Source organism: Chenopodium quinoa, unplaced genomic scaffold, assembly GCF_001683475.1.
Source record: "Chenopodium quinoa cultivar QQ74 unplaced genomic scaffold, ASM168347v1, whole genome shotgun sequence".
Classification (NCBI taxonomy): Eukaryota; Viridiplantae; Streptophyta; class Magnoliopsida; order Caryophyllales; family Amaranthaceae; genus Chenopodium; species Chenopodium quinoa.
In genome coordinates this window covers 15982840-15993082 of record NW_018742204.1, presented here as the reverse complement: position 1 = coordinate 15993082, position 10243 = coordinate 15982840, and the positions used below count along the sequence as shown (strand labels likewise).

The 10243-nt window shown below is 33.6% G+C and overlaps 2 protein-coding genes across 5 annotated transcripts; both read right to left on the bottom strand.

The window, feature by feature from the left end:
* Positions 1-681, bottom strand: LOC110734109. Its single transcript, XM_021914194.1, has one exon. The coding sequence runs from the start codon at positions 679-681 to the stop codon at positions 1-3; it is 681 nt and encodes a 226-aa protein (XP_021769886.1).
* Positions 682-4537: 3856 nt separating this feature from the next.
* Positions 4538-7891, bottom strand: LOC110720003 (serine/threonine-protein kinase TIO-like). Of its 4 annotated transcripts, XR_002511244.1 has the most exons (5): positions 7269-7891; positions 6348-6494; positions 6101-6181; positions 5732-5920; positions 4538-4887 (listed from the first exon to the last, which is right to left on the bottom strand). XR_002511244.1 is itself a non-coding variant. In XM_021899002.1 (3 exons), exons 1-3 carry the CDS (start codon positions 7273-7275, stop codon positions 4738-4740), a joined length of 342 nt encoding a protein of 113 aa, XP_021754694.1. In that variant the 5' UTR covers positions 7276-7886; the 3' UTR covers positions 4538-4737. The 4 variants fall into 4 exon arrangements, 1 of the variants encoding a protein (XP_021754694.1); XR_002511245.1 differs by lacking the exon at positions 6348-6494 and having other exon boundaries at positions 7269-7890; XR_002511241.1 differs by lacking the exons at positions 6101-6181; positions 6348-6494 and having other exon boundaries at positions 7269-7885.
* Positions 7892-10243: the final 2352 nt, after the last annotated feature.

Sequence of the window (10243 nt, the reverse complement as noted above, 5' to 3'; positions counted from 1 at the left end):
CTATGATTGGACGCCAGTGGGCTCTAACTCCGCGGCTGGCTGCAAGTAGAGCATCCCTTTTCCGATCCAGTCCCTGGCTATGACACTAAGTCCCACCCACCCTTCAACACTGAGCGATGCATCACAGTTGATTTTAATCATACCTTCAGGTGGGGCTTTCCAAGATTTCGGGTTGCGGCAGGAAGGTTTCTTGATACCTCCATAGATTCTCTTAGTATAAGTGTTACAATCAGCTACCAAGCAGAAGACACGCCCGACAATTACGGGGTGATAAACTTCTTTGCCATTGAACACCATAGCATTTCTTCTATTCCACAAATTCCACATTAAAATAGCTCCCCTGCAGACCTTCTTTGCGTCAAGTTTGCCCCAAGACTCCATTAAATCAAGGAAACACATGTCATTCGGCCAAAGGGACATCTCCGTACACTCACATTCCACCCAAATCTCTCGGACTGTGGGACAGTCAAAGAAGACGTGCTGAACTGTTTCGGGAGTGCCAACACACCAAGGGCAATCCGAATACTCTGTCATGTGCCTGTGTTTAAGGTAGGCTCTAACAGGGAGAGTTCCCGTGCACAGTCGCCACAAGAAGTGACGCACCTTCGGGGTGATGTCCAAACTCCATATATCCAAGCAAGACTTATGAAAAAGATCGAGATTGCATGACTTACCCAACATATAAGATGATTTGACAGAGTAGCAGCCATCAAAGGAGAATGCCCAAGTGAGTATGTCAGGTTCGGCCTTCGAGCTCAAGGGAATTGCAAGGATGCTGCGGACATCCTTTTCATTGAATATGCTCTCTATACGGTGCACGTCCCACTCACATAACTATTTACTATATGACAGAATCTCTAAGCTATACCTAATATAATTTATTAACTAGTGAGTAGTCCGGACTTTATCCCAAGTTGCTACTGTTGTAAACGTGTAGTATAGGTAATTTTTTAAAAAGGTTTTCCAAAATTGAAATTGTCATTATTAAACCCAAAATTAGTTATTATCAGTGTTTTTTTTTTTTTTTTTTTTTTAACCTTGTGGTTTTGCACATATATAATTTTTCTTACATTTTAATAACATAGTTGATATTTGTCTTAGATGGTTAAATAACCAATTTAGTTATAAGAGGTTGAGGGTTTCATTCTCCTTATCTATATGTTTTTATATGGAGTAATATTGGTTTCTTGGGTGATGTGGCGTGTTGACTAATATTGTTTGAGTGTTGATGTGGCATCCTGTAATGTTAGAAAGATGACATGGCGGAATACAAAAGGGACTACGAGGCATATCGACGTTATTAGAAACGCCTTTTAATAAATTAGTCTAAATATCTTTGCCTATGTACAAGTAAAAATTATAAAAATTGATATTTGGAAAATTCATAATAAGACGAATCTAATAAGAGTCCACAACAATTTAGTTATAAGAGGAAAACTTAAATATTTATTAATGGGTTTTGACGAATTCAAAAATAAGATAATATAGGTAAATAAATATTAATGAAATTTTACATCATAAACTAATTATTTCTCCTCTAATGGTACACTATTAGTATTTGCATAGTGACATATCTATAAATATTTATTAATGGGTTTTGACGAATTCAAAAATAAGATAATATAGGTAAATAAATGCAATTGTCAGGGTTCAATGTGATTCCTTATTACAACTATTTAAAATATTGTTAAAAATAATGGGCAAATTATTTTAGACATATAAAAAAAATTAAAGAAAATATAAACAGTTAAAAATGCTTAAAGCAGTTACAACCAAAAATAAAATAAAATAAATAAATAAAAATCCTACTTAGATTATTGTTAAAAAGAATGGAAGGAAAATTATCTTAGACATGTACACAAAATTAAAAAAGTTAAAAATGCTTAAATAGTGGGTGCTTTACCATCGTACCGCATCAACTAAGGGCATGTTCTCATTGACTGAACTGAACTAAACTAAACTAAACCGAATATTTTATAAGAGAAGAAAATTAGGAGAGGAGCTGAACTGAACTGAACTGAACTGAGCTGAACTTAACTGAGCTGAACTGAACTGAGCTGAACTGAACTAAATTTCAACGTAAGAGAACATACCCTAAGTTATTGTAGATAATATATCACATGAAATAATACTTATCTGTAAATCGGTTATTAAGCTGATTTTTTTTTTTTTTGGAAGTGGGGGGACAACACAGTTGTCTCCCCCTTGTACTCCTCGCCCTCCGCCACTATCCCCCTTCCCGACCTTCCCTCACCCCCGAAAATCACCAAAGCCTCCCCCCCAAAACACAACACAACCATGCCAAAGTAATTGATTACAAAGAAGTAAATCCAAGGCAAAATAGTCTGACTTGCGAAAAGATATTTTTGGGTGTGGGTTTTCCTATCAAGGATTCAAGATTATACATTGCAAACCAAATATTAACCTAATCACGCAGACTTTCTGGGTAACAATTTGTAAAAACTAGGGTAGATTGATCAGAATTAGTTCCGACAGTTTCAACGAAAAGTGAATCAAAAGAATCAAAACTAGGGGTAAGAGAATTGAAGGTATAAACCTTTTTAACAAGGGTTGATTCAAGGGTTTTCGGCGTTTTGAAGGGGCCAGGGTTAGGACGGGAAATCCTGTTTTCTATTCAAAATACATATTATTTAAGAATTTCCTTTATAATTCAAATTAATAATGCCCCACCCCTGATTCTTTTTTTTAAACTATCAATAAGTATTTAATTTAATTTTTTTTCAAAATACCTATAGTAATTTCTATTGTCACACAATAATAAATAGAGTATTTAAATGCATTATTATGTTGATATAATTTGTTTCAAATGGCCAAAATTTCCCCACATTCACCAACCAAAATAGTGTGGTAGTAAAAATTACTATAGATATTTTGAAAAATAAAATATTTAAATACATATTGACAATTTACACCAAAAAAAAAAAAAGGCCTAACAAAGGGTGGGCATTATTTATTTGGATTGTATAGTAAAGGAAATTGTTAACACGATATGTATTTTGAAAATAAAACAGAAAATTAATACCAAAAAACATATATGTATATAGATAGAGTATTCCTCGTTTTTTTCGGATGACCGGTGTACTATTTTGTACTCCCTTTGTCCCTAAATTACATTCCTGGTTTCTATGTTGGGTATTCCAAAATTAAATTCCTCCTTTCCATTTTTAGTAAGTTTTTTTTCCAAATATCCCAATTCAACTCTCTTTTTCTGTTGTATATTTAATGCTTTCTCACTCTTTCTGTCCTAATCTCACTCAAGATCCTTTTGCCTAATTTAAATGAATGTGATTAGTTCTTAATTTTCAATTAGAAACATGATATTGTTCCTTTTTTTTTTTGCAAAGGATTGATGACATGACATCATTAATCATTAATCTATCTTTGTTTTACTCAAAGACATCATTTAATGTTTTGTATTTCCCATTGAAATATTTCATTATTGTTATTTGTCTTATTCTTTCCTCCTTAATTCTCGTGTAATTTTACAAACAGGAATGTAATTTAGGGACGGTGGGAGTACGTCATATCATCATTATTATAAAAAGTTGGTCTCGGTTTTATTGTGACACATATGATATTAAGTAAGTGATATTTTGATAGATTTTTTATAAGATTAAATTGTTGTATAGAGTTTTATAATCGATAGAATTATAATATTTTATAAATACAAAATTAATCATAAATTTTAATAAATAACCTATAATTAACTTTGTTCTATTTCCATCATCAAATTCGTTTCAAAAAGTTTGGATAGTTTTTTAAAGATAATAATGTTGTATAGAAATTTATATCGATATACTTCTAATATTTCATATATACAAAATTAATCATAACTTTTAATAAATATCTTATAACTCGGTACTATTTCTCCATCATAAAATTCGTTTTGAAAAGTCATTTAAAATAAGATCCATTTATAATTGTAGGGAATATTTCAAGCATCCCACACTTGAGCTCCACTGTGATCGTACACTTAAGCATGGTGGCGTCCAAAGGGAAGGAAGCTAGAGTAAAAGAGTTGCCAACAAGTTTTAGAAACTTGTAAACCGTTCACAGGGTGAAGCACTAATACAAAAACCTTCATTTTCGTCGCTCATTTAGGCTGTATTTGCGTCACTTCTATGAGCGACGCAACTGCTCGCGACGCAAATGACTCATTGGAGCGAAGCAAATAAGAGTTATTTGCGTCACTCGTTTGTTAAATGAGCGACGCAAATGACTTTTTTGTAACTTATATTTGTTATTTGCGTCACTTCTTTAATAAACGAGTGACGCAAATGACTCTTTTTAATAACATATATTCTTATATTTGCGTCACTTCTTTAATAAACGAGTGACGCAAATGACTAGTTTGAGGAAGAGAAAATGAGCTATTTGTGTCGCTTCTTTCTTAAAGAGTGATTGACAAATTTTTTAATCCACACATTAAAGTAACATTATAATTTGCCTACTATATCCCTTCATATAATACAATATTGCAAGACAAAAAAATAAAATCATAATAAAAATAATAAGATCAAATAAAAATTTCGACATAATTTCCTTTGTATTTTAGCCTACCCATTAATTTGGGAATGACGGCGCCTTGTATCAGCAACCTGTCAAATAAGTTTACAACAAAACAATATTGACATCTTCATCATTAATAAGTATAACACAAGCACCAGACCAACCCAAATGTTGGTAAACCAAATGCGTTCATTTCAAGCCTAAGAACTATAACAAAATAATCCAATAAATAATACGGAATTTGAAGCCAGCATAATTCAATTTAGGGACAAAATCTTCATTTTCCCTAACACGAACAAGTCCATAATGGAAGTCCACTTCCTTTTTCTCTTGCAAACAGTTTAAAGTCACCAGTTCCTGATATCAAATTCAATGAATCAATAAACAATCAGAGTTGAGAATGAAGCATCAAAGCAATAAATTAATATTCTACAATTATTTAAACAACTACACTAGATTTCCAAGAAAATACTAATAGTTGTTCCTCTAATTAAGTATACTAGCAGAGGAATAGAGGATTGATGCCAATTATTTGCAAAACCTCTTAATACAAAAACCAAGAATGGCATTTATACGATTCGATCAGGATTTTCTTAATACAAAAACCAAGAGGGCCACCAAAATTAAGGCATTTTCTTTGGAGTGCCGTGAAAGGGAATATGGCAGTGAAAGATCAACTAAGGTATCGTCACATTACAACTGACGCTACATGCCAATTATGTGGTGTGAATGAGACAATTTATCACACACATTTGAGTGTGTTGTTGCAAAGGAAATTTGGCATTACAGTGAGTACAAAACCAACCTAGAAGATGCGCTAAATGATAATTTTGCAGAGCTATGGTTATGGATTTGTAAGAAATATGATGCAGAAGTAGTTTGTTCTATGGCCGCACTAATGTGGGCTGCTTGGAGAGGGAGGAATTTAATCCGAATAGTGTGCTACATGCCTTCAAGTTGGAATTTTCCATGTTAATTGTCAAGTATTATGTATTCATACTTATGTTCAAATGTCGAGAATAAAACACCAATACTAAAGGTAAAGTAAAGAGTGTACAAACAACAATTTTTTTTAGACGTGAATACGTGATAGTAAGGGAGTAAAGGACTACAATCTTATATCAGATCAGTTTGGTGTCAGACAGAAGACCTGCTAAACAAGCACGGCTATATCTAAGTGTGATGACAAGTAGCAACTAACCTGAATTGCACCATGAGACACGATATCTTCACAGAGGAGGTTAGAGTGACGAACAAGATTACCCAGTGCACCTGCAGCATTTAATTTTGTGATATCCTCCTCAGGTAGCAGCAGCAGATTTGTCAGTTTAGAGAATGAGCTCATAAGTTCTTCGTATAATGAATCCTTATGGAAGGCTGCATTTCCTATCTGCGAGATGAGATGTGAGAAAGAGAAACAAGGATATACAGGAATGATAATATTAGAAAATTCAGTGAAACTAAAGAAAATAATTGTACATCAAAATAGATTGAAGTATATTTTCCAACAAAATAAAAACAGTCCAAGTGCAATATGCATGATCATGGATATTGAAGTGACAAATCTTACAGCAAAACAGGCAAATTTCTTAGTATTCTTGTCTGGGTCAGTGCATCGGTCTATGAGAAGATTTATGATACCATGCCTTGCCTATACATCAAGTAATAAGAAAACTTCGGCATATAATTTATTTGTGGAAAAATTACAGGGGAATAGAATGAAAATATGATCATGAAACTTGATTACATTAAAAAGAAAGGGTCAATAAACATAAGATTTGATCCCTATATTGGAGAGTTTGTTGAGAATAGTAAACCTTGCCACCGGTTGTATTTCAAGGTGAGAATCCGAATAGTGTGCTACTGGCTGCGGGGTTTGCAAGGCTAGTTCATGATTACAATGGCTATGCTAAAAAGGTTCTGCTGCCCCCCTCTGTTCTGAGACAAAATGATGCTGCTACAAGCTGGAAGAAACCATGCCTTGGGTGTGTTAAAGTAAACTCGGATGCTCATATTCTTGAGGGGTGTAAGTCAGGGCTGGGAGTGGTCGTTTATTTTTAGCAAAACGGCCTGGTAAAATTATTTCAATATAACATTATATCATAGTTTATCTATTCACGGCTAAGTATATCATGGAACATTTTTGGGCTAAAAAAAATGGGAAAGAGCTTCTCTTAGTAGTAGCAGGGGAAAAATCAACCAGAATGAGCAGCAAAACATAAAAAAAAAAAAAAAAAAAAAAAAAAAAAAAATACAGTCTGATTGGAGAAAAATCAATAAAATAGTAAAATCAAAATTTAATAAAACCCAAAAATCCAAAAATTCATCTGCAATTCTAAAATCCGTGCAAAAAATACAAAAAAAATAGTAAAATTAAACTAAGTTCATCCAAAATTGAACCCTAAATTCAATCTAGTTGAAAACACTAGAAAACAGTAAGAACACAGAACAAATTTGAACTTAGTTGAAATCGACTACAAAAATTCACCAAAACAGAACCAAAAATCCTTAGAATCGAGTATAAATCCATAATTTCTTTGATTTGATTGCATTTGATGAACCCTAAATTCTAATATGAACCCCAAAAAGCTGTATTTAGAAACCTGCTTGTAATTCTAAATTTCGTGCAAAAATAGCAACATAATAGAAGATTAAACTTAGTTAATTTACAATTGAACTCAAAATATATATGTAGATTGAAGTGTTGAACAAAAAGAAAAGAGATGAAGAGGTCTTACCTTGCATAAAATCGATTTTGCAACTTCAGCAACAATAGATCCAAAATTCCATGTTATTGAGTACGAACCCTAACTTTAAGAGAATCGTAACAAATTGCTACTAAATTGAACGAAAATCAAACCTCTTTGCTTAGATCTGTGTGCAACATCTATTGCAATCGTAGAACCAAAAAATGAACCCTAAATTCGAAATTCAAACTTCAATTTTCTCACAATTATGTTCGGTTTTGGGTAGATTTTTGATCGAAAATAGGGGATTTTTGGCTCGGATTTGCTCGTATATAAGGGATTTTGCCTCACATTTGCAGGGATTTTTGATTAGTGGTTGAATTTGTAGGTTATGGGATTTTCGATTTTGCCTCACATTTGTTGGGATTTTCGATTAGTGTTTATTCGCTGATGTTTTGGGGGTTTAACAGCAGCAAAGCAACAATGGGGAATTCTGGGGTTTTACTGATCAATTTTTTGGGGTTTTGATGTTGAATTTCAGGGAATTTTGGGGTTGAATTTTCTGGGGTTTGGAGTTTAGATGTTCGAACGGCGGAAGGCAACTAGAGTACATATAAACCATAATGGTCATTTGCGTCACTCGCTAAAGAAAGAAATGACGCAATTGACTCACAAAGTTATATATAATATTGTTATTTGCGTCACTCCTATTTATAGAAGCGGTGCAAATACAAGTAAGTTGAAATATGTCAGACTTTTGCTTCGCTTTATAACAAATGTTCGACGCAAATTAGTTATAATGAAGTCAAGATATCTCATTTGCGTCGTTTGTTTATATGAGTGACGCAAATAAGGCGACGCAAATAAACATTTTTCTACTAGTGAAGGTTACACCCCTTCACGATCCATGAGATCGCTAACTCCATAGTGGTGAACTATGACTGGATATTCGGGGATGAATGTACAAATCCAACCTAAAAGAGATTGAACCTGCCCTAAAAATAGGTCTCTACTTTTTTTTTTGAGCGGGAAGTAATAATATCATTAGATAATAGCCATACGACATCTACAATAATAAAGATCTGTAAACCACAGATTTAGAGAAAATATCATAACTTTTACAATCAAAATCATAACTAATTTTCATATTTGGCATAGCTCATACTCCACCGCTTCAAGCTTGACGCGAGCAATGATTTTTGATGTCTTTGCATCTTTCCAAGTTGAGACCTATGCAATCTGCGTTGATGTTTTGATCGACCTGTTGATGACAAATCCCATACCTATAGAAATCCAAATCACCTTCCCAATTATTATAAAAACCCTAAAAATAAAAGTCCCATCCATAGATGAGAATCAAAATCCATAAAAATTGGGAAAACCCCAGAAAATTGGGATAGACTCTCACAGATGGAGAGAACAAAACAAAACAAAATGTAAAGCAACATAAAAAAACTAAATTGAATTTAAGAAAAAGGCCTCTCATTTATTCTTTTCATATTCATGTGCGTTTTCTGACTAATATACAATCAATAGATTAACCCTAAACCTATTTAATCTATGTTTGCTGAATATTAATGCACAAACAAATCTATTATTGGCGATCACTTGAATTATAAACATATTAGTCTAAACAAGATTATTAATTATCTTATTAAGCGTGATTACATGTACAAATTCCCTTTAATCCCGCAAGAGAGGGCGTGATCAAGCAATAATAATATCAAGCAACAATAATAATAACAATCATCATCATCATAATCTCAATCTCATTAAAGCATAATAGTACTAGCAAGATCCTAGGCATGATACTAACAAGATTAATAACAAATCCTAGCATGTCACTAAGCAATAAAGATCAAAGCTTTAGCCCTAACATGATACTAACACGATATTAGAAAGAATAGGAAGCAACCTAAACATGATACTAGAAAGCAATAAATAACATCCTAACATGATACTAGGAATTAAAATAATCAAAACATGACTTCTATATCAAAAGAACAATTAAAAAACTTTTTTCTTTCTCTAGAAATAGAGAGCTTCTCACTCTAGAAATAGAGTCCACCCTTTTTAGGGGCCTAGTGGTGGTGGTAGTCCGCCAATTAGTGTTTTTAGATTATCAACCCTCATCATTTTCTTTCTTGGGTATATGTTTTACCTACGGTAATTCTCTCTAAACTTCTTTCCCTGTCTTGCCACTTGGCGCATCTAGTTGGTGCCTTGAAGGAAGACCAATCACTTTTCTTTTGATCAATCATTATCTTTCTAATGGCATCTTCCCACTCTCACTGCGCTGTTATCACTTTGGGGGACTCCGTTATTTTTTCTCTCAGCAAGTTTTAACAGTGTTCTGGCTATAACGGAACTTTGGTGTTTTTCCTAACAGAAGTTAACTTTAATCTTTTTTGGTTTTGTAAAATCCCCAATGAATTACAGTAGAAATTCTCGTTAATCAAAGGCGAGTTGCATGTAAGTGACACCAGCACCAAGGCAAGAATTCGAATCGCCTCCTTGCCAAGGTGGGTAGTATAAATGTTTTAGCTGTTCACACAACCTTTCCAATCACTCATCCTCATCTTTTTCTTCTTTAATTTTTACTACTTCCTTCCACAATGAACAACATTCCATACGTAAACAGAAACATTAACAAAGCAGCAGCGCTTGCTGAAATAGAATCAAGTAGAATAAATGGGAACAGGGCATTCTGGCAACTTTGTGTTTATGGTTATCTCATGGACTATCGAACACTTAGCCCTGCTTCAATTCAAAGTTTTGTCAACTCTAGGTGGCGGAAAAGAGGACACATTAATGTGTTCAAAACGAATGACTTATATGTCTTCAAGTGCTCTGTTGAAGAAGACAAAAGAAAAATGCTAGAAATGACGAAAGCAAATTTCGATGGTGCGCTGATGGTGTTTGCACCGTGGCTGCCTAACCAAGTCCCACACAGTGTGCGGTTCAGACGTGCCAAGTTCTGGGTAAGGATATGCGAACTTACTTGTGAATACTTAAATTAACATATG